The 26,270-nt window shown below is 37.3% G+C and overlaps 1 protein-coding gene across 1 annotated transcript in view; it reads right to left on the bottom strand.

Annotated features, from left to right (window-relative positions):
* SUCLA2 (succinate-CoA ligase ADP-forming subunit beta) overlaps positions 1 to 26,270 on the bottom strand; it is a 52,565-nt gene that overhangs the window by 5,599 nt on the left and 20,696 nt on the right. The window contains exons 5-9 of the mRNA XM_068526393.1: positions 19,987 to 20,115; positions 12,541 to 12,679; positions 5,475 to 5,636; positions 5,238 to 5,380; positions 624 to 744 (exon numbers count right to left, since the gene is read on the bottom strand). Coding sequence (XP_068382494.1) covers positions 624 to 744; positions 5,238 to 5,380; positions 5,475 to 5,636; positions 12,541 to 12,679; positions 19,987 to 20,115 — 694 coding nt within the window. The remainder of the gene's footprint in view (positions 1 to 623; positions 745 to 5,237; positions 5,381 to 5,474; positions 5,637 to 12,540; positions 12,680 to 19,986; positions 20,116 to 26,270) is intronic.

Genomic DNA, 26,270 nt, shown 5'->3' with positions numbered 1-26,270 from the left:
AATACAAATGCTTCTAAACCAAAGAAAATACTATAAAAACCTGGAGTTACCTTGTGAAATACTTTGCCTTATCACATTAATGGTAATTCAGACAAGTAAGAATTCAAGATACACACAACAAATAAATAATGTATCAACTTACACCAAGCAAAACTATGAACAATTTTGCTCCAATGTTAGAATTTTTTTTTAACCCACGTTTTAAAAATTCCCTACTATACTCTCATTTTAAAAATACAGCTATTGGGACAAAGTGAGAGAGTGGCATGGACATATATACACTACCAAATGTATAATAGATAGCTAGTGGGAAGCAGCCGCATATCACAGGGAGATCAGCTCGGTGCTTTGTGACCACCTAGAGGGGTGGGATAGGGAGGGTGGGAGGGAGATGCAAGAAGGAGGGGATATGGGGATATATGTATTCGTACAAATGATTCACTTCGTGATAGAGCAGAAACTAACATACCATCGTAAAGCAGTTATACTCCAATAAAGATGTTAAAAAATATATATAGCTATTTAAAACTAAATTTAAAACTAAATGAACCAAACCCCTTGGAATTATGAACTTTTAAGCAATCAGAGTTCACAGAACAACTGCAAGATCCTTTTACACTTACCTTGTAACCGTACCACAATAGGTATTTTAATTTCCAAATCCTTTACTGCCATGACTATACCCTGTGCAATAACATCACACCGCATGATTCCGCCGAAGATGTTGACCAGAATAGACAGTACCTGCCAATAAAATGTTTTAGTAGATTAAAATTTTAAGGGAATGACTATTTTTCCTTCCTTCCCAAGAAAACACTAGTATCTGCGCCTTATGATAAAAGTTAACTCCGTGGAAACATTTTCAGACCAAACAGCCATACTCTCTGCATACAGCTCTCATCATTGAAGTTTGTGCAGTCCACCACCCAGCAAAACTTATTTCCCCTCCTTGGGTAATTTCAACACCTGGCTCACAGTCTCTTCTCTCCTGTCACATATTAACAAGACCTCCTGATTCCATTTACTTGTTTCCTATTAAGCACAGCCATTACCAACATTACTAACCCAGACCATGTTGTAAGACAACGTCATATGCAAGATCTCCGATTTAGTCCTCATTAACTATCATCTCTTCATTTTTCCCCATCAACTCTACCAAGTTTTCACACAAACCATGCCCTCAAAATTACTCAACATCTGTATGGCCACTCCATCACATCCAAACCTCAGGGCCTATTTGGGTTGGCATTCTTTCATCATCACACTGATAGTCTGAATCGCTGTTCTTCTATCCTTTAGAAAAAAACCTTATTTGTTTTTTAAAAAGAGGCTTAGTTTATTCAGCTACACTAGAACTTCTCAACCAGTGAGATACAAATGGGTTATAGACACACCAAGATATTGTTCCCCTCACCCCTTAGAGCAGGGGTCCCCAACCCCCAGGCCACGGGACAGGTAGCAGTCCGCGGCCTGTTAGGAGCTGGGCCGCACAGCAGGAGGTGAGCAGCGGGCGAGGGAGCGAAGCTTCTTCTGCTGCTCCCCATCGCTCCCCACCGCCCCCCACCACCCCCCGTTTCTCCCCACTGCTCCCCACCGCCCCCCCCACCCGCACCCCCCCGCTCCCCACCGCTCGCGTTACCGCCTGAACCATCCCCCACCCCCACCCGGTCCGTGGAACAACTGTCTTCCACGAAACCGGTCCCTGGTGCCAAAAAAGCTGGGGACCGCTGCCTTAGAGCAATTAGGAAGGTTCTGGGACAGCTGGCACCTTGAGCCAGTGGCCTCTGACAACAAGCAACCTTCCCCATGTACCTCCCGTGCCCCACTGAAACGTTACTTTCTGTGAATGCCATGACAGGAAAAAAGTTGAGACACACTGAGTTATACTACGCATTCCTTATCTTTACCACTATTATCTCTATACTTCAAGAAATAAAGGTCTAGAATTCATAATGGAATAGAACTCACAGTGGACTCTGGCACCCTCCCATCTCACCCCCTCCCACCGCATTTGGGACAGCTACAGTATGCACCACAGGCATCATCTAGCACTTGAGCCTTAAAGTGACTGGAGCTCTACCGTGTCACTTTTACCTCCAGTCCGTATCAACTGATTACTACCAAGGACAAATCCTTGACCTGACCAGAATGAACGTCTCTAGAATATCAAATGTGTAAATCCCACTCTTGCTCAACCTCCTCTCCTTTCACTTAACACCTTTCATCTCTAACTCTATCAAATCCAATCTTTTAAAGCCTCTAGTGCCTCAACCCCTTCCTAATCAACCAGTCTATCAGCTCTCCCCCAATCTGGCGTGCTTCACTGATAGAGCCTAGAAGCTACAACTGAGCAAATCAATGACACTGTCGTGGGCACACTCAGCTTCCTCATAGCCACTCCTCTCTCATACCCCGTCTACCTGCCATCCCCATTCAAATAATGCACGATTCCAGCCTATTAGTTTATCCATTCCAACTTCAAGAAAAGCAAAAGAGCGGGAAAAAACAAAACCAAACACCAAACCTGTGAAACACGAGCATAACCTGAAGAGCAGTATAATAATGAGTCATCAGCAATAGTCTGACTCATACCTTAGGAATCTGACTCATATCTTTCAACTCTCTTCATGAGCCTCCTATCCCACTTCAAACTCTCTAACTTCTAGCATATGATCTTCCTTTTCCAGTAATACCTTAAGGAGTAACCTCCTCTCCAAAACTAACCTCATCACTAATTACTGTACTGTGTCTCCTCCAGGTCTTCACTCCTTTAGCTATATTCACTCTCTTCTTTATCTTCAAATCTCTTCTCCAGCTAGAAACAGCCCATCTTCTTGGTCTTCTGCACAAACACGCGTACACCGCACGGCTCTTTTCAAGCCGACCTCCACTCAACTGCGAGCACTACGTCCTTCTGTGCCTCCTCAGACCCCACCGCCGAAGGAGTAACTCTCCTGTATGACTCCACACCCTCAGTTCCCAATCACAACTCAACCCACTGCAGCCTGGCCTCTGCCCCCCTCTCCTCTTTCAGCATCTAACACTACTGCCCATTCCCTTACTTCTCAGAACTCTTCACCCTGGCCTTTGATGTCACCACTCTCTCCTGATCTGCAACTATCTCTGTCAGTTTGTTCTCTCCCTCTTTTATTGGGTCTTCCTTCCTTATTCAATCCTTCAGCACTGGGTGGGAGGAGCCAGGTTCCATTCTTGGTTTCCTCAAATCACTTGCATGAGTCATATCACCAATGCCTAACACTTCAACTTTTCTCAAAATACTGAGGACTCTCAAATACACATCTGACCATTATAGGAAGAATATCTTTACAACTATCTACCAGGTATAATCACCACAGGGCAAACTTAACACATTCATTCAAAAATACCAAATTTCTTTACTTTGCCTCTGACAGCACAAAAGATATCACCAACCAATGATTCTCTGCAGCCAGAAGTCCTAACCAATCCCTCACCATGCCACGCCCAAAAAGGAAAAAAATGAACTTAAGGATTCTATCTCAGCAGTGTAGGTTTCATTGCTTTATTCTTACTGACACTGCCTTTGTTATGGACCTCTTCATCCTTCCAAACAAGCAGGTATAATAACCAAATTGATCTCTCCTGCCAGTGTCTCCCTATTCTCCTTTTCACCCTTTACTAGCAGAATTACCTTCTTTTTTAAAAATAAAAAAACAAAAAGGTAAGGAGTTGATATATGTATTTGTAAATGTGCTGGGGTAGAAGTGTTAAATTCAAAACTCCTTAGCTATAGATACAGGGATCTTCACAACTTGGGTCTCAATTTGCCAACATTACTTCTTATCATTCATCCCAATAATGCTATATCTTTATGCATAAGCATCTTACCAATCCATGAACACAGTGGCCCTCTCTGGACCCCATGCCTCTGCACATTTCCTTCCCCTTGCCCAACTCATTCAATTCTCAACACAGTTCAAGGTATCTTGATCCCTACCAATGACAAATTCTCAGTCTAAATTCAGTAAGACTAGTTTACATGAAGGCCATTATCTTATTTCCATAAGCCTTAAAAAACCCACATTGGTCACACAGTAGATATATTCCTTAAAAAAAAATCTGATGAATGATAATATGTCTGTTTCTTGGATCACAATGCTTCACATCTCTTGTATTCTGATAATCATTTATAAATTCATAATTATAAATTATGGCATATCTATATATGACAAATTATGCAAACATTACAATGAGTGTTTTAGAATAATACTTTACACAAAAAGTGCTCAAGAGATGTTAGCAAAAAAAGACTCAAAATGTGTGTATTAAAAGATATATATATGAATGGGTGAAATATATGGCATGTGAATTATATCTTTTTTTATTTTTGGAAGCCGGGTTTGTTTTTTGTTTTTTTTTTTTTTTGGTTTATTTTTATTTTTATTTATTTTATTCATCTATTTTTGGCTGCACTGGGTCTTTGTTGCTGCGTGTGGGCTTTCTCTAGTTGCGGTGAGCGGGGGCTACTCTTCCTTGTGGTGCACAGGCTTCTCCTTGCGGTGGCTTCTCTTGTTGCGGAGCATGGGCTCTAGGCACGCAGGCCCAGTAGTTGTGGCGTGCGGGCTCTAGAGCGCAGGCTCAGTAGTTGTGGCACACGGGCTTAGTTGCTCCACAGCATGTGGGATCTTCCTGGATAAGGGCTCGAACCCGTGTCCCCTGCATTGGCAGGCAGATTCTTAACCACTGCGCCACCAGGGAAGCCCCGTGAATTATACCTTAATAAAGCTGTTTCTAGAACGATACATATGCAATGTGTATGAGTGTATGTGTGAAATATATAAGCATTAACAAGTCTTAAAGAAAATAAATCAAATCAACAGTAACAAAAGTTATGTCTGGATAGAATTAAAGATGATTTTTATTTCCTTTTTAGCTTCACAGACTTTCCAGATTTCTGGTTTTTTTGGTCAACTAACTTCTCCAAAATTTTTTCTATAGTAATGGGTTCTCATGCCAAATCACTACCATTTATAGTATTATCTAATACCATCCAGTATTTCTTCACCTTGTTTTCTAAATCACAATGGGAAAGTTTATCTTTCTTTCTTGCTAACTTTTATTTTATTGATTTCAGCAAATTTTTCCAAACTATTGAGGACTTTTGAATTTTAACGCTCAACTACTATAACGACCACATTTACTAATTAATCAAGTTACTTCTCGCCATTCAAATTCTAAAACATAAGTTCTGCCCCTACCTTTTTATCTGAAGTGATAAGTTTAAATGCTTCTGTTACTTGATGGACTGTGGCACCACCACCAACATCAAGAAAGTTGGCTGGAGTCCCTCCATGAAGCTTTATTATATCCATTGTGGCCATTGCCAAGCCAGCACCATTTACTATCAAGAAGGGAAAATGATTTGTATAAGCAACAAACAAAGAAAATAAATTAAGCTTAGCCAATCCAACTCTTAACACAAAAACAGGTGGTACCTAGACAGCCTATATTTCCATCTAGGCCAATGTAGTTGAGATCTGCCTTAGCTGCATCTTTGTCCCTTTCATCTTCCTGGGTCCAGTCCTGTAGGTCAAAGATTTTCTTCTGGCGATAAGCTGAATTAGAATCAAAATTGATCTTTGCATCCATACATAGCACTGTGAAGGAAAAAAAGAAAGTGATGTTAATTTCAAGATAGACACAATAAACTATACAGTAATCAAATGTTTTTGACTTCAGAAGAAAAACACATTTTGTTACTTACTGAAAGTATTTCAATTTATGTTCACAATTAATTCAAACTGTTTCTTGAAAAAGAATATGTGAGAATTAAAACTGCCCCATCAAAGTTACTGGTTCTACACCTATCCTAAGCAACAGATAAAGAAGGGGAAAAAAAAAACCCTCAAAAGCATTTAATTTTCTTTTTAATTACCAAGAATTAACTGTCCATGCTCCTAGCTAACTCCTTTGCTTGGGCCCAGGGTCTCAACTCAAGGGGATTGTTCCACTAATTCTGTCTTTCCTGCACTGTAAATTCCACCCCACCCCACTTTGCTATTGGCTAAATCAAACTGACTTGTAAAAATGCTGTTCTTTCCCCCACCTTAATAAAAAGAAAGAAAAAACTCTTTACTCCCAGCTCCCCCCACCACCTTACTCTCCTCTTTCTATACAGCATAACTCACGGAAAGAGTTGTCTCTTTAAACCTGGGGTCAGCAAACTATGGCCTATGGGCCAGATTCAGCCTGTGCTGGATTTTTTATGGCCTGTGAGCCTACGAAGGGTTTTATATTTTTAACAGGTTATGAAGAAGAAAGAAGAAAGAAAGGGTAAAGGAAAAACTCCCTGTACCAAGTTTTTCTCCTGCCATTCTCTCTCTTTTTTTTTTTTTCTTTTTGCCATTCTCTCTTAAATCCACTCTAATCAGGCTTTTACCTCCAGCACTCTACCAAAATGGCCCTTATGAAGGTTAATTCTCTGACTTCAGCTTTCAATATGTACTCTATCCCTTCCTTGCTCCAATGTAACTACAACTTTCTCCTTATTCCTGAACAGATAGAGGCTAAAAGAACTGAGCAGTTTCAGCTGCTGCACAAAACAAGAGACAAAGTTTAGAGTCAGCCAAGTTAACTATTAACAACAAAAACCAACATTCTTTCAGAGGAAGATGATAGAATTCAGTCTCCCAAAATGTCTAGTATACAACTAGAAATTACTAGATCTGTGAAGAAACAGGAAAATGTAACCAACAGCAAAGAAACAAAGCAGTCAAGAGAAACCAAACTCAAGATGACTCAAATTTTAAAGTATCAGAGGACTGTGAAATAGCTATTTTAAACATGTTTAATGATTTAAGGGAAAATATGGTCATAATAAAGCACCAGGTAAGTAATCTCAGCAGAAAATAAAACTATGAAAGGAACCATATTGAAAATTTGGAACTAAAAAGTACAATATCTGAAATCACTGGTGAATGATAATATGTATGTTTCTTGGATTATGATCCTTCAGATCCCTTGTATTTTGATAATCATTTATAAATTTACAGTTATAAATTGTGGCATATCTATATATGACAGATTTTACAAATATTAAAATAAGTGTTTTAGAAGAATGCTTTAGTAAATGCAATAAGTGCTCAAGATATGTCAGCAAAAAAATCTGCATATAACTTTACAGTTGGCCCTCCATACCTGCAGTTTTGCATCCACAGATTCAACCAACCACGGATTATGTAGTACTGTAGTACATACTTATTGAAAAAATAATCTGCTTATAAGTGGACCCTCACAGTTCAAATTCATGTTGTTCAAGAGTCAACTGTATATCTATTAAATTAATAAAATTAACATGCCATTCAAAAAACAGTGAGGAACACATAGTAAGGGCATTAATCCTTAGTAGGCCTCTAAAGTATATAGACTCAAGAAGATAAAGACAGGTTCACTCAGGTGATGGTGATTCTCCAATAAAAACATACTTGGGGTGAAATACCTAGGAAGCATATTTCCTAGACCCGAGCTCTGCAACAGTCAGTAGAACCAGCCACTGACAACTCTGCTAACAGCAAGGGTATGTGTAATATCAGTAAACAGAGCCCATACTTAATTCATAGTGTTCAAAAGAGGAAAAACTTTTAAGAAATGTACATTTTGGGTTTTTTCCCCCCTAGAAGTCACAAATGCACCAGGCCAAAATTAATTCCTTACTTGGAGATTTCTCTCAACTGATTTCAGGTCCATAGGTAAGATAATCAAGACAACTGGCATCCTGGGGAGACTAATATCAGTCCATTCTCTTTCATTCAGCTTTCACTGAGTTTCTGCCATGACCCTTGATAAAACGAAGTACATGGTTCTGAGAACATTATTGTGCCTGAGATCACTGTCCCTGGCAGTGGGAATGGCTTGAGTTCTGCGGGGGTTTTTTCTCCAAATTTGGTAATTGAGGGCCAAAGCTGTGATAAACTTATATGTATTATTAACCTTTTGTACACTTTTAGAATTCAGGCACATAAGAGATCTGAAATTCAAATAATATAACTTCTGAGATCACAAAGAAACTCTACCCATTCCTATGACAGACAGTCCAAACTGCCATGGCTAAAAGAATTTAAAAACCATCTAGAATTCATAACCTCTCATTCAATCAAAATATTTATGAAATTAGAAAGAACATTAATTTCTTTGAACTTCTAACTCAGAGAAGAGAATGTGACTTGGGACTTCAGTTCTCTAGGTCCTCTGGACTTTTATCACATTTGGACTTTAAATCCAGCTGTGTCTTTATGTAATTTACTATTAGAGTATTTTAATGCCATAATCTAATCTCACTGATGAACTTTTGAAATTCCAATAGACAACCTGACTGAACATAATGTGGTGTCAGAAACAGAAAAGAATAAATTTTCAGAATTGAGCATAACACTTTCTTAAAGCTGATACCGGTGTACTATTTTGACCCATTTTTAGAAATTTCTGGGGGTAAAAATCCAAACTACCGATAGATGCTCCCATAATAGCCAAAGGAACAATGGCTGGGATTGGAAAGGCAGCCTCAAAGTCAGAACAAGATTACCCAAACAGACAGCTAACCTCTCCTCCCTCAAGAGCTCCACATCCACCCTGATAGATCACAGGCTTGATGGTTGAGCTCAGTGGGTAAAGAAAATACTAAGGAATGTTTGGGGAGGAGGGGGCGGGATCAAATCTTCCCCACTCCTGATGCTTCCTTTCACATTCAAAGGATTCACTTAGTATAAGATCTGTCTCTCACTGTCTCTTTACTTAATTCTTCCCAGAGGAAAGGAAGCAAATTATCTGTCTAGTTAATCTAGATATTATAAAACTAGGCATGCATAATTCTGCTCAATCCTTCTTCCTCTTGGAGTAAGCTTCCCACAGCGAGCAACCATTTCCAACTGCTATTCCCAAGGCACAGTCTATCCCTGAAAGGACTGCCCTGTTAAAGCCTCATATTTGAATAGATTTATTAAGTCTGTCTAATTGTGTAATTTAGTTGTCAGATCCGTTTTAATTAGAACTCTGTCAGGGAAGATCAGTAATCACTGGAAGATCTCTTGGAAACTCCAATGATGGCAATGGTATGATAAGCTATTTAAGCAACTGTATTCAAATATATATACATATATAGATATATATATATTTTTTTATATTACCCTATGTTTTCAGAGCGTTACTAGGAAAATAAGTCTAGAGTCTATAAGCTTTCTTCTTACAATTATGCAAACAATTAAACCGGTACAAATTAAGAGGTATACTTCATTCTATGCAGCATATATATTCCAAAAAAACTGTGCACAAAGGAAATAATTCCAAATCTAGCCATTCAAAAATATCCTTAAACTACTATTTTAAGGAATACTATGATAGTTTCCCCAAATGTATATTCTATCTTGTCATATGGTAACTTAGTACCAAAAGGAAACAAATATCTATATTTTCTATTTTTTTAAATATTACTTTTGAAACCCAATATGAACCTTATAAATAAAACATATCAATCTGCATATGTTTATAACTACATAGTCTGCATTGGTCTAAAGCCTCCATTCAAAATATATAAAGAAAGTACTGTGAGAAATGTAGGTCTGCTAACAGAGCCTGAGCTTGAACTCATCTGTAAAATAAAGCCTTCTCCTTTCCATTCCCGCTGCCTTTGTTACCTCCTGCTTGGACTACTGCTACAGCTTCCTAACCTAAAAGATATACCTTATCGCTAATCTCTTCCTACTCCAATAATGCTGATATACTACTACTCTCTACCCAAAATATCCCTGTCATACAACTGTGTCATATGTCATATGTAAGAGTACAAATTCCGCAGTTGACTGTTTAGATTCACCGCCCAGTTCTACCACTAGCCATGTGTCCCTGGGCAAGTCACTTAACCTCTTGGTAACTCAGTTTCCTAACCTATAAAATAAGGATAGTAATAGTATCTACCTCACAGAACTGCTATAAACATTTAATGAACTATAGGGGTCCATATCTGAAAAGTTCTTACAATAGTGCCTAGCATATAGTATTTGCTATGTTTTCGTTAAATAGAGGGAAAATATCTTTTAAAAAAATAAACTTTACTATAGGAAACCAAAGTATACTTAGAATGTCTCTTCTGTATGGTCAAAATTCAAAACTATGTACTACGAAAGAAGAAACTGAAAATAAACCAAAACATGGGAGACAAGCTGAAACTGAGTAGAGATATTTTTCAAAGACTAAGGAAAACAAATACAACAATAGAATTAAAATCTTCAAATGAAGAACAAAATCAACAGTCTCTGTATACCAGCAATAAACAGTAAGAAAATACAATGGCAGGGGCTTCCCTGGTGGCGCAGTGGTTGGAAGTCTGCCTGCCAATGCAGGGGACACAGGTTCGAGCCCTGGTCTGGGAGGATCCCACATGCCGCAGAGCAACTAGGCCCGTGAGCCACAACTACTGAGCCTGCGCATCTGGAGCCTGTGCTCCGCAAGGGGAGAGGCCGCGATAGTGAGAGGCCCGCGCACCGCGATGAAGAGTGGCCCCCGCTCACCGCAACTAGAGAAAGCCCTCGCACAGAAATGAAGACCCAACACAGCCATAAATAAATAAATAAATAAATTTATAAAATTAAAAAAAAAATGATAATGGCAGTTAACTTAAAAAAAAAAAAAAGAAAATACAATGGCAGAAAAGATCCCATTCAAAATAGCAACAAAAATGTATTTCTACAAATAAATCTAAAAAGAAATATAATACCTACCAAAAGAAAATAAGTCTTATTTAAAAAAATATAAATCAAGACTTACATAAATGGAAAAATAAGGTATTTCTAGTTGGAAAAACTGATTACTAGGAAGATGTTAATTTTTCCCCAACAATTTATAGGATGAATACAATTCCAATAAAATTCCAGTATGATCGGTTTTGAAACCTGACAAAAGGATTCTAAAGGTTGCCTAGCAATAGGAGTTAGTAATTTGACATCCAAGTACCAAATGCAGGACCAAAGGCTTCAAGGAGTTTGAGAACACCTAAACTTCATGAAAAACAGTGCATATGCACATGCACACATGGGAACACTGGTGCAGACTCCTTGGTGAGGGTTACTCGCTTTCATGCAATTTTCACTGCATTTCTTAAAATTTGTCCTTGACCCACGAAGGGTTAAGTAATGCCAATCTAAAAGAATAAATAGGGCTTCCCTGGTGGTGCAGTGGTTAAGAATCTGCCTGCCAATGCAGGGGACACAGGTTCGAGCCCTGGTCTGGGAGGATCCCACATGCCACGGAGCGACTAAGCCCGTGAGCCACAACTACTGAGCCTGCGCGTATGGAGCCTGTGCTCCGCAACGGGAGAGGCCGCGACAGTGAGAGGCCTGCGCACTGCGATGAAGAGTGGCCCCCGCTCGCCGCAAGTGGAGAAAGCCCTCGCACAGAAATGAAGACCCAACACAGCCAAAAATAAATAAATAAATAAATTTATTAAACAAAAAAAAAAAAAAAAAGAATAAATAGGTAAGAACTGCCTCCCTTAAAAAAAAATATCAGTTTCATACAGATAATTCTCCTTCACTGGACATCTCATTTTTAAAATGTGCATCAGCCCTCACTCTTTAAAAAAATTTAATTATTTTTAGTTTTATAAACTACCTCTACAATCACAAGAAAATTTACTCATTTTTCTTTATACAACCATATAAATGACCAGCTAAAAATTGACTTCTATAATAATGAATATAACTAATTAGAAGTATAAAAATGAAAGAGATCTACAAATGCTTAAGAAGATTAGAAATGTCCAAAGAGACTTGAAACAAAATCAAACAAATCACAGCAACAGAAGCAATTAATGTAAAATATCAAGAAAAATTTAGGCTACAATAAAGCAACTTATATTTTTAGAAAAACTATACATGGAAGGCATGATAATTCAAAACCTGATTTACCTTTTAAACATACGTAAAAGAAAAGCTGTCAAAGTGACAAGCTAATCTTACTTCCCTAATATTAAAGGACTATAGTATCAGAATACACACTTTGTACAATAACAATCATGGTGTCTCTAAAGTTTGAAACCTGGGGAGACTAAAATGGCTAATTCCCCAAAACTACAACTATTTATTCACTACCATAGTGGATACTCTAATCCATCACTGCCCAACAGAACTTTTTGCAAGGATGAAATTGTTCTTTATGTCTGCTGTCCAATACAGAGCTGTCCAATACATGGGGCTACAGAGCACTTGAAATGTAACTAGTGCAACTGAGAAATATTTTAATCTTATATCATTTCAATTAATTTTAACTGCCACATGTGCCTGGTAGCTGCCATACAGTGCAGCTTTAACCCGTCTGTGTGTACATAAATATATATTTAAGGTGTTTGTTTTAAAGGGTCTCTTTAATATTTGTTCACATTCACTCTTTTCATTATAAAATAAACTTCTACATAGAAATGAGTTCACTTCCTTATGAGTTCAACTTCCTCAGTGAAGAATATGATAAGTGGATAAACAGACAATCAATGTTTGATAAAAGAAGATACTTTACCAGCTCCGTCTGAATCCTCTACCATTGGATTTATTTCTACCATGGTTGCATCATATTTCAGAAAAAGGTTGTAAAGCTTGATCATGTTTTCTGCTGCAGAATCCACAATATTGGCTGGAAATCCCATCTTCTGTGCAAGCTGAAAGCAATTTGTCTCTTTATTATAGGAATGCTGTATACATCCAATCAACATTAAATTATTACAAATAAAAAACCTTGTAGTTTATCATTTAAATAATAAGCATGACTCATTCATGGTCAAACATTAATCACTGAAATAGCATCTACTATCACTAAATGGTTAAACAAAAGTTTTTATTCAAAATCCTCACAAAGCAGGTAGTATGCCCATTTTACAAAGAAAGAGATCCAGAGAGGTCAAATGACTTGTCATTCGCCTCAATTCCTGTTCCTGTGTTATTCCATAGCCTCCATACTACCACTAAGCCTTATGGCCAACCTAAACTGAAAAAAGAGGCTTATATTTTATTAAAACTACATATAAAAGGTAGACTGATAATCCAAATGGTCTAAAAACAATGGCCAAAATATTAACTCACCCTATTTTACCTTTTAGGTAATTTATGAAGAGTGTCTACCAAGCAATGAAGACACATCGTCAAACAAGTATTATCCTATTCATTCAAAAATCTACTGAACACCTAATATATGCTAGATTCAAAAGATATACAGGTACTTAAGCTTCTAATCTAGCAGAAGAGTTTACAGTCTTGCGCAGAGATTCCTCCCTAAATATACCTGAAGAGCTTTTTTTTTCCTTTCAATTTTTATTTATCTATTTATTTATTTTTGGCTGCGTTGGGTCTCTGTTGCTGCACATGGGCTTTCTCTAGTTGTGGCGAGCGGGGGCTACTCTTCGTTGCGGTGCACGGGCTTCTCATTGCGGTGGCTTCTCTTGTTGCGGAGCATGGGCTCTAGGCGCGAGGGCTTCAGTAGCTGTGGCGCATGGGCTTAGTTGCTCTGCGGCATGTGGGATCTTTCCGGGCCAGGGATCGAAACTGTATCCCCTGCATTGGCAGGCAGATTCTTATCCACTGTGCTCTTCAGGGAAGCCCTGAAGAGCTTTTTAAAAATACATACACCAAGGTCTCAACCCAGAAGTTGTGGTTCACAAGTTCTATAGTGGACCAAAAATCCATAATATTTTAAAGTTCTATAAGCAATTCTGAACCACTGGTATAGAAGCCACATGTCTCTTTTTTTATCCTAACTGTTGCAGCTGCTCAGGAAACCTATGCAGTAGTTTTCTCCTCTCTTCCAATTGCTATCTAAGGCTACGATACATCTGACTTTCAATAACAGAAAATACTAAATTCTTTGAAAGTGAATGTGATTCTTGCAAGAAGACAAATGCAAATAATCAAATGAAAATAAAGTGGATGATCAAACTAAGAAATGTAATTTTGGGTTAAAACATTTCAAAAAAAGAATAATGAGAAATAAAGTGCCATTTCATTTAGAAAGATTTTCACTAGGTTATAATCTACTGTTTTAAATGTAAACATCTGAGAATTGCAAAAGAATTCTGATCAGCCCAGTATGACATTAGTTTGTCTAGCACTGTGCTGGGAACTATTTCTGTTCATCCATCACTCAAAAAGGTACAATCTTAGTAGATTATTCCTTCAAGCATTCTTGTAAATCAAGTGTTTTCTTTCTCATTTAAATTTAAGTCTCCGGTCATCACTCTCACATAACTACCTAATGAATCAAATCTCTGTCCCCTTTAAACATTTATACCATTCACTTGCCTAAATGACGTGCTTCACGCTTTAGCAGGGAAATCTTTGTATCAGTCAAAATTCCTGCTCTACTGTACTTCAATACCATAAGCTTCTTTTGACAGTTTCCTAATAAGAGATGTTAATTTCATTCAATTTAATATTCAAACTTCTTTTTAAGATGGGTCACTCATTTTTTATATATAAACTAAACAATTTAATAGCAGTATTACAAACATTAACAAGCAACTCTCACAGGCCATAATACTAAACTTCATGGTTAAGTTTTTGTTTGGGGGGGCTTTTTTTTGGGGGGGTGGGAATCGAATGGGAGGAAGAGGCACACAAGAAGGATGGTACAGAAAACTTAGTGAAACTGTAGGCAAAATTTACTGAGTATGTGCATACACTGAGAGAAAGTCCACAGCTTTAAACAGATTCTTAAAAGCGTCCATAAAACTTCCCAAAAATAAAATCACTGATCTATCATAGGGATATATGAGACAGTGTCCCTACCATTCCATACAACTTACAGGAAATAAAGGGGGGATAGGACATGTTAAATGCCACCATGGGGATGTAAAATCCAGACTATGAAAAACGATAAAGTATAATTAACCCAGGTTCTTCAACAAAATGAAAGAAAATGGATGAAGAAAGTGAGGGAAAGGAAACGTATAAACTAGAAGAAGACCTATGAGACCTATTAACCAACCACAATGAAAGAACTTATGTGGATCCCAACTCAAACTGTAAAAGAAAAAAAAAAAATTGAGACAATTAGGGAATTTGAATGACTGGGTGAGTGATGATATTAAGAAGTTATTGACCAGAGCCTCCCATCAAGCCTCTTAGATAGCCTCAACCGCCAGAGGGCAGACAGCAGAAGCAAGAAAAACTACAATCCTGCAGCCTGTGGACCGAAAACCACAGTTACAGAAAGATAGACAAGATAAAAAGGCAGAGGGCTATGTACCAGATGACGGAACAAGAAAAAACCCCAGAAAAACAACTAAATGAAGTGGAGATAGGCAACCTTCCAGAAAAAGAATTCAGAATAATGATAGTGAAGATGATCCAGGACCTCGGAATAAGAATGGAGGCAAAGACTGAGAAGATGCAAGAAATGATTAACAAAGACCTAGAAGAATTAAAGAACAAATAAACAGAGATGAACAATACAATAACTGAAATGAAAACTACACTAGAAGGAATCAAGAGCAGAAAAACTGAGGCAGAAGAACTGATAAGTGACCTGGAAGACAGAATGGTGGAATTCACTGCTGCGGAACAGACTAAAGAAAAAAGAATGAAAAGAAATGAAGACAGCCTAAGAGACATCTGGGACAACATTAAACGCAACAACATTCGCATTATAGGGGTCCCAGAAGGTGAAGAGAGAGAGAAAGGACCAGAGAAAATATTTGAAGAGATTATAGTCGAAAACTTCCCTAACACGGGAAAGGCAATAGCCACCCAAGTCCAGGAAGTGCAGAGAGTCCCATACAGGATAAACCCAAGGAGAAACACGCCGAGACACATAGTAATCAAAGTGGCAAAAATTAAAGACAAAGAAAAATTATTGAAAGCAGCAAGGGAAAAATGACAAATAACATACAAGGGAACTCCCATAAGGTTAACAGCTGATTTCTCAGCAGAAACTCTGCAAGCCAGAAGGGAGTGGCATGATATACTTAAAGTGATGAAAGGGAAGAACCTACAACCAAGATTACTCTACCCGGCAAGGATCTCATTTAGATTTGATGGAGAAATCAAAAGCTTTACAGACAAGCAAAAGCTAAGAGAATTCAGCACCACCAAACCAGCTCTACAACAAATGCTAAAGGAACTTCTCTAAGTGGGAAACACAAGAGAAGAAAAGGACCTACAAAAACAAACCCAAAACAATTAAGAAAATGGTCGTAGGAACATACATATCGATAATTACCTTAAACGTGAATGGATTAAATGCCCCAACCAAAAGACATAGACTGGCTGAATGGATACAAAAACAAGACCCATATATATGCTGTCTACAAGAGACCCACTTTAGACCTAGGGACACATACAGACTGAAAGTGAGGGGATGGAAAAAGATATTCCATGCAAATGGAAATCAAAAGAAAGCTGGAGTAGCTATACTCATATCAGATAAAATAGACTTTAAAATAAAGAATGTTACAAGAGACAAGGAAGGACACTACATAATGATCAAGGGATCAATCCAAGAAGAAGATATAACAATTATAAATATATATGCACCCAACCTAGGAGCACCTCAATACATAAGGCAACTGCTAACAGCTATAAAAGAGGAAATCGACAGTAACACAATCATAGTGGGGGACTTTAACACCTCACTTACACCAATGGACAGATCATCCAAAATGAAAATAAATAAGGAAACAGAAGCTTTAAATGACACAATAGACCAGATAGATTTAATTGATATATATAGGACATTCCATCCAAAAACAGCAGATTACACGTTCTTCTCAAGTGCGCACGGAACATTCTCCAGGATAGATCACATCTTGGGTCACAAATCAAGCCTCAGTAAATTTAAGAAAATTGAAATCATATCAAGCATCTTTTCTGACCACAACGCTATGAGATTAGAAATGAATTACAGGGAAAAAAATGTAAAAAAGACAAACACATGGAGGCTAAACAATACGTTACTAAATAACCAAGAGATCACTGAAGAAATCAAAGAGGAAATCAAAAAATACCTAGAGACAAATGACAATGAAAACACGACGGCCCAAAACCTATGGGATGCAGCGAAAGCAGTTCTAAGAGGGAAGTTTATAGCTATACAAGCCTACCTAAAGAAACAAGAAAAATCTCAAGTAAACAATCTAACCTTACACTTAAAGGAACTAGAGAAAGAAGAACAAACAAAACCCAAAGTTAGCAGAAGGAAAGAAATCATAAAGATCAGAGCAGAAATAAATGAAATAGAAACAAAGAAAACAGTAGCAAAGATCAATAAAACTAAAAGTTGGTTCTTTGAGAAGATAAACAAAATTGATAAGCCATTAGCCAGACTCATCAAGAAAAAGAGGGAGAGGACTCAAATCAATAAAATCAGAAATGAAAAAGGAGAAGTTACAACAGACACCGCAGAAATACAAAGCATCCTAAGAGACTACTACAAGCAACTTTATGCCAATAAAATGGACAACCTGGAAGAAATGGACAAATTTTTAGAAAGGTATAAACCTTCCAAGACTGAACCAGGAAGAAACAGAAAATATGAACAGACCAATCACAAGTAATGAAATTGAAACTGTGATTAAAAATCTTCCAACAAACAAAAGTCCAGGACCAGATGGCTTCACAGGTGAATTCTATCAAACATTTAGAGAAGAGCTAACACCTATCCTTCTCAAACTCTTCCAAAAAATTGCAGAGGAAGGAACACTCCCAAACTCATTCTATGAGGCCACCATCACCCTGATACCAAAACCAGACAAAGACACTACAAAAAAAGAAAATTACAGACCAATATCACTGATGAATATAGATGCAAAAATCCTCAACAAAATACTAGCAAACAGAATCCAACAACACATTAAAAGGATCATACACCACGATCAAGTGGGATTTATCCCAGGGATGCAAGGATTCTTCAATATACGCAAATCAATCAATGTGATACACCATATTAACAAATTGAAGAAGAAAAACCATATGATCATCTCAATGGATTCAGAAAAAGCTTTTGACAAAATTCAACACCCATTTCTGATAAAAACTCTCCAGAAAGTGGGCATAGAGGGAACCTACCTCAACATAATAAAGGCCATATATGACAAACCCACAGCAAACATCATTCTCAATGGTGAAAAACTGAAAGCATTTCCTCTAAGATCAGGAACGAGACAAGGATGTCCACTCTCACCACTATTATTCAACATAGTTCTGGAAGTCCTAGCCACGGCAATCAGAGAAGAAAAAGAAATAAAAGGAATACAAATTGGAAAAGAAGAAGTAAAACTGTCACTGTTTGCGGATGACATGATACTATACATAGAGAATCCTAAAACTGCCACCAGAAAACTGCTAGAGCTAATTAATGAATATGGTAACGTTGCAGGATACAAAATGAATGCACAGAAATCTCTTGCATTCCTATACACAAATGATGAAAAATCTGAAAGAGAAATTATGGAAACACTCCCATTTACCATTGCAACAAAAAGAATAAAATACCTAGGAATAAACCTACCTAGGGAGACAAAAGACCTGTATGCAGAAAACTATAAGACACTGATGAAAGAAATTAAAGGTGATACCAACAGATGGAGAGACATACCATGTTCTTGGATTGGAAGAATCAACATTGTGAAAATGAGTATACTACCCAAAGCAATCTACAGATTCAATGCAATCCCTATCAAATTACCAATGGCATTTTTTACGGAGCTAGAACAAATCATCTTAAAATTTGTATGGAGACACAAAAGACCCCGAATAGCCAAAGCAGTCTTGAGGCAAAAAAATGGAGCTGGAGGAATCAGACTCCCTGACTTCAGACTATACTACAAAGCTACAGTAATCAAGACAATATGGTACTGGCACAAAAACAGAAACATAGATCAATGGAACAAGATAGAAAGCCCAGAGATTAACCCACGCACCTATGGTCAACTAATCTATGACAAAGGAGGCAAAGATATACAATGGAGAAAAGACAGTCTCTTCAATAAGTGGTGCTGGGAAAACTGGACAGCTACATGTAAAAGAATGAAATTAGAATACTCCCTAACACCATACACAAAAATAAACTCAAAATGGATTAGAGACCTAAATATAAGACTGGACACTATAAAACTCTTAGAGGAAAACATAGGAAGAACACTCTTTGACATAAATCACAGCAAGATCTTTTTTGATCCACCTCCTAGAGTAATGGAAATAAAAACAAAAATAAACAAATGGGACCTAATGAAACTTCAAAGCTTTTGCACAGCAAAGGAAACCATAAGCAAGACGAAAAGACAACCCTCAGAATGGGAGAAAATATTTGCAAACGAATCAACGGACAAAGGATTAATCTCCAAAATATATAAACAGCTCATTCAGCTCAATATTAAAGAAACAAACACCCCAATCCAAAAATGGGCAGAAGACCTAAATAGACATTTCTCCAAAGAAGACATACAGACGGCCACGAAGCACATGAAAAGATGCTCAACATCACTAATTATTAGAGAAATGCAAATCAAAACTACAATGAGGTATCACCTCACTCCTGTCAGAATGGGCATCATCAGAAAATCTACAAACAACAAATGCTGGAGCGGGCGTGGAGAAAAGGGAACCCTCTTGCACTGTTGGTGGGAATGTAAATTGATACAGCCACTATGGAGAACAATATGGAGGTTCCTTAAAAAACTAAAAAAAAAAAAAGAAGTTATTGTTAGTTTTACTAGGGATGGCAATGGTATAGTGGCTATTTTAAAAGAATCCTTATCTTTACTAAAGATACATAGTAAAATATTTATGGAGGATATGAAGAAAAACGCTTTAGATACTTCTAAAAAGTTTCAATTTCAAACTACATATTAACATGCCTTGACACTCAAAAAAATTTTTTAAGAAGTTTTGTCAATCACTTCACATATACAGAGTTAATTCTCTTTAAGGGTTGTAATTATCCAATCAAAAGCTAGAAATGTTTCGGAGTACAACATACCCGAACAGCTTGTTCCTTTTTGATGCCTTCTTCAATATCAATAGGTTCTTTAACTATGGCCTCAGGAGTCTCAGCAGCAACATCTTCAATGTTGACACCACCTTGAGAACTTCCTATCAATACAGGACCCTAGCAGGAGGGGAAACAGCCAAAATATCTAGATTTTATTTTGGAACCGTCAATAAAATCTTAAAATCTATTTGTGTACACTATCAGACTTATACATCTATCACTCCCCACTATTTTTAAATTCCCTTGAGAATTTATCCTTGCACCTCCTGCACAATGCCCCCTAAGTGTTCAACTGAAATAATGGAAAAGAAGTGAAAAGGAAGAGGAAGACAATGGCTCACCTGTGAGGGAAAAAGATTAAAAATAGATACAAATGTATACCAAACAACTTAATATAAACATATACATATGTGAAATATAACCAATGCATTTTTCACAAGAACTGAAGGGACATTGAAGTATTGTTTAAAGAACATTAAAAAAATCATAAAACAGTTTACTGATATTTAATAGGGAAAGCCTAATGAACAAAAGGTCCTGATTTTGTAAGCTCTAGCCCTACTGGAAGTCAGTAAAAAAGAAAGCTACCTACCTTGAAAGAATAGCTCTGGCTATTATCATGAGCAATTAAGAAGGTAAGATGATAAATACCAAACAATTAAGTTAACTTTTAAGTCTTCTAAAATCAATCAAGAAAAAACAAAGTAAAATTATCTAATAGATTTGTTAATTTATGCACAAAACCAGAAATAATCTTAACATGCAAAAACAAGGAAATGGTAAAACCATGCTACTAAAGATTATTTAATGCATCTGGAAAGGAAAATGATCTCAGCAGTGTAATCTGGGAAAAAATGATACAAAACCTTAGATTCTATTCTCAACTGTGTTTTTTTTTAACATAAAGTGTGTTTAAATATGCAACCTCCCACTATTCACACAAGCAGAAAAAAGATAAGAAATAAAACATTAAATGATAAGACTTTTGTTATTTTATGTGTCACTACTTTCCAAAAAAAATTTCTACAGTGAATATATTATTCTTAATCCAGAAAAAAAACACCTCAAAAGACTAATTTCACTTTTCTATCCCAGCACCTAAGTGTTTCAGTAACAAATTCATTTCAAGGTATAATGTAAAGAAATAATATTATATTCATTACTGTTTGGAGAACAATACAGTCCTTCAAATCCTCAAAATATGGCAATAGCCAAAGGGACCAGGGTGGGGGAGGCTGGGGGGATGGAATTTATTATTTTTTAAAGAGAGTTAACTGTTATTTAGGCAAAAAAAGATTTAAGCATCAGCCTTCCAGGAAAAAAACTGGGTGGTTGAGGAACAAGGATGGGTGGAAGATTTGTATTTCCCTGTACATCTTTGTACCTTTTAAATTTTATACTGCCTGACTAGATTTCAATATACACGTGTAATAAAGAATTTGGCTGGCCTTTGTCCCCAGTGCGTGGGAGGCAACTTCTAAACCCTCCCCTACATCTGAGAGTTTATGTTAATGAGGTGACTCACAATGGACCCCTAGATAATACAAAGGAGATGACTCAGGTGGGCACTGACCAGGTCAGAAAGACTAATGATGTGATTAGAAGGTTGGAGCTTTGAGCCACATGATATCAGCCTACACTTCCAAGAGGGAAGGAAGCCTGGAGATTAAGTTTAACTCAGTGGGCAATGATTCAGTCAATCATTCCTACTTCATAACCCCTGCACACCCCCACTGCCACTACCCAAAAATACTCTGGACATCAGGGTCAGCAAGATGGTGGAAAATAAAGCCCCAGATTTTGCTCTCCCACAGAAACACTAACTTAACAACAATATATGACCCCAAATGCCTATTAGAGAAAACCAGAAACCAGTTAAGAAGTTGCAGTACCCCATGCAAGTTCAACTGCAAGGAAATGGGTAAGAACAGTCATTTTATTTCATCTAAGTGAGCCCCTCCCCCAAGCCAACACAGCTCAATATCCGAGAAATAGCCCAATGTGGGGCTTCTCCCTTGGGAGGGAAAGAGAAGAGTGAAATGTTCATCCAACATTTCTGCTTTTCAGGGGTCTGTCCAAGGAACTGGTTCCTGTCTCACCTGACTTGGAGGGCTAACAGGGAACCTGCAAACTCTGAATGTCTCATGAGGGAGAGGCATTGAGAACATAAGAAAGCTCAGCAGCTTGTGACAGCACCAGAGAACTTGTAATACTACAGACAGAAGCCAACACAGCTCACCAAAGTTGGAGGAAAGCACCCAACTCATGGCTTTCTTTTTAACAACTCAAGGAAGTAGAAAAAGAAGAACAAACTGAACCCAGTAGTGTTAGCAAAAGGAAGGAAATAATAAAGATTAAAGCAGAAACATATGAAATAGAAAATTTTTAAAAAAAGAAAAAAATTAGCAAAACTAAGAGTTGGTTTGTTAAAAAGATCAACAAAATTGACTAACGATTAGCTAGACTAAGAAAAAAAGAAAAGATTCAAATAACAAAAATCAGTAGTGAAAGAGGAGACATTACAACTGATGCCACAGAAGCGAAAAGGACCATAAGAGACTACTATGAACAATCAAACACCAACAAATTGGGTAACCTAGAAGAAATAAATTCCTAGAAACATACAATCTACCAAGACTGAGCCATGAAGAAACAAAAAATCTGAACAGACCTATAACAAGGAGATTGAATGAGTAATCAAAAACCTCCCAACAAAGAAAAGCCCAGGACGAGATGGCTTCACTGAAGAATTCCACCAATCTTTCTCAAACTATTCCCAAGAAAAAGAAAACTGAAGAGGAGGGAACACTGCCAAACTCATTCTATGAGGCTAGCATTACCCTGTTACAACATCAGACAAAGATACTACAGGAAAACTACTGAGCAATATCCCTGATGAATATTGATGCAAAAACTCTTAACAAAATACTAGCCTACCAACGTCAATAACACATTAAAAGGATTATATATCATGATCAAAGGGGGTTTATTCCTGGAATGCAAGGATGGTTCAATATAGGAAAATCAACCAGTGTACCACACCACATTAATAGAATCAAGGTCAAAAACCACATGACCATCTCAACTGCTGCAGGAAAAGCATTTGAAAAAATTCAACACCCTTTCATAAAAACACTCAAAAAACTAGGAAGAGAAGGACTACATCAACATAATAATGGCCACAGATGAAAAGCCTACAACCAACATCATATTCAATGGTGAACAACTAAAAGCTTGCCTTCTAAGATTAGGAAAAAGGCAAGGATGCCCATTCTCACCATTTTATCCAATATAGTATTGGAAGTCCTAGCTAGAGCAACCAGACAAGAGAAAGAAACAGAAAGCACCCAAATAGGAAAGGAAGAAGTAAAATTACCTCTGTTCACAGATGATATGATCATGTATATACAAAACTCTCAAGAATCCCCCAAAAAACTGGCTAAGAATAAATGAGTTCAGCAAAGTTACAGAACAAAATCAACACACAAATATGTCTTGCATCTCTATACACTGACAATGAACAATCCAAAAAGGAAATTAAGACAATGATCCCATTTATTGATATAATAGAGTCAAAAAGAATAAAATACTTAGGAATATACTTAACCAAGGAGACAAAAGACTTGTACACTAAAAACTACAAAACAATGCTGAATGAAATTGAGGAAGACACAAATAAGTAAACATCCTGTGTTCATGGATTGGAAGACTTAATATTATTAGAATGTCCAATACTACCCAAAGCAATCTACCGATTCAATGCAATCCCTATTAAAATCCTAATGGTATTTTTTCCCCCAATACAATCTTTTCTCTACTGTCCATTTTCTGCAAAAATAAGGGGAAAAAATCCTAAAATTCACATGGAATCTCATAGGACCCTGAATAACCAAAATATCTTGAGAAAGGAAAACAAAGCTGGAGGCCTCTTACGTCCTGATTTCAAAACATATTACAAAGCTATAGTAATCAAAACAGTATGGTTCTGCCACAAAGACAGACCTCAATGGAATAGAATAGAGAACCCAGAAATAAATCCTCATATATATGGTCAAATGGTCTTCGACAAAGGTACCAAGGCTACACAATGGGGAAAGGACAGGCTCTTCAACAAATGGTATTAGGGAAACTAGATACCACATGCATAATAATGAAGTTAGACCCTTACCTTATACATATACAAAAATTATCTCAAAATGGATGAAAGACCTAAATGTAAGACCTGAAACTGTAAAACTCCTAGAAAACACAGGGGAAAAGCTTCATGACACTGGATTTGGCAATAATTTCTTGAATAAGACAGAAAATCACAGGCAACAAAAGCAAAATATACAAATGGGACGATATCAAACTTAAAAACTTCTACAAAGCAGAAGAAACAATCAACAAAAAGGCAACCTAGAGAGTGGGAGAAAATATATGCAAACTGTATGTGAGAGATTAATATTCAGAATATATAAAGAACTACAACTCAACCAGAAAACCAAACAACCCAATTTAAAAATCGGCAAAAGACTTGAATAGACATTTCTCCAAAGGAAATACATGTCTTAGCTTAGGATGCTATAACAAAATACCAGACTGGGTGGCTTAAACAACAGACATTTATTTCTCACAATTCATGGTTCACACCCATACTAATCTCCTTATCAAATGGTTCTTCAGCCACACCCTTCATAATTATCTTCCAAATAGCTTTCTAGTTTTTTGCAATATAGGCAGGCTGAGAATTTTCCCAAACGTTTAAGTTCTGATTCCTTTTTGCTTAACAATTCCTTCTTCAATTCATTTCTCTCTTCTCAAATTTTACTATAAGCAGTAAGGAGAAATGAAGCCACCCCTTCAATACTTTGCTTAGAAATCTCCTCAGCTGGGACTTCCCTTGTGGCGCAGTGGTTAAGAATCCACCTGCCAATGCAAGGGATATGGGTTCGAGCCCTGGTCCAGGAAGATCCCACGTACCGCAGAGCAACTAAGCCCACACTCTAGACCCCGCGAGCCACAACTACTGAGCCTGCACACCACAACTACTGAAGCCTGCGCACCTAGAGCCAGTGCTCTGCAACAAGAGGAGCCACCACAATGAGAAGCCTGTGCACTGCAATGAAGAGTAGCCCCCGCTCGCCGCAACTAGAGAAAGCCCATGCGCAGCAACAAAGACCAAAAGCAGCCAAAAATTTTAAAATTAATAAATAAATTTGTTAAAAAAATCTCCTCAGCTAAATATTTAATATCATCACGCCCAAGTTCTACCTTCCACAAAACACTGGGACATGAATACAATTCAGTCAAATTCTTTGCCACTTTACAACACGGATCATCTTTTTTGCATCATCCAAAACCATGTTCTTCATTTCTGAGACCTCACCAGAATGGTCTTTACCATCCGTACTTCTACCAACATTCTGTTCATGATTATTTATATAATCTCTAAGAAGATGGAAGCTTTCTCTGTCTCTCTACTCTTTTCTTTCTGAGTCCTCACCAGAATCAACTTTAAAAGTCCTTTCATGGCAATCTCAGCTTTTTCTAGCATGCACCTCAAAACTCTTCCAGTTACACAGTTCCATGACATTGGCGGTTAGGGCTTCAATATATGAATTTTGGGGAAGACATAAACATTCAGTCCATAAAAACATACAAATGGCCAACAAGCATGTGAAAGGGTACTCAATATTATTAATCATTGGGGAAATGCAAATCAAAACCACAATATTACCTCATACCCATTAGGATAATTTCTGTCAATAATAATAATAATAATAGTGTTTGTGAGAAAGCGGAGAAAATGGAACTCTTGTACCCTGTTGGTAGAAATGTAAAATAGTGGACTCACTGTAGAAAACAGTATGGAGGTTCCTCAAAAACTTCAATATAGAATTACCATATATGATCCAGCAATCCCACTTCTGGGTATATATCCTAAAAAACTGAAAACAGAACCTCAAATAGATACTTCCATGCCCATGTTAACTGCAACATTATTCATAATAGCCAAGATGCAGAAGAAACCTGGATGTCCACCAACAGATGAAAGATAAAGAAAATAATGTACATACATACAGTGAAATATTATTCAGCCTTTAAAAGTAAGGAAATCTTGACATATGCTACAACATAGATGAACCTTGAGGACATTATGTTAAGCAAAATAAACCAATCGCAAAAAGACAAATACTGCATGATTCCACTGATATGAGGTATCTAAAATAGTCAAAATCTTAAAAACAGGAAGAATGGTGGTTGCCAGGAGTTGGAGGAAGGGATAAAGG

The sequence above is a fragment of the Eschrichtius robustus genome, chromosome 18 (genome assembly GCF_028021215.1).
Source record: "Eschrichtius robustus isolate mEscRob2 chromosome 18, mEscRob2.pri, whole genome shotgun sequence".
NCBI classification, from domain to species: Eukaryota; Metazoa; Chordata; class Mammalia; order Artiodactyla; family Eschrichtiidae; genus Eschrichtius; species Eschrichtius robustus.
This window is presented reverse-complemented; position numbering and strand designations above follow the sequence as displayed.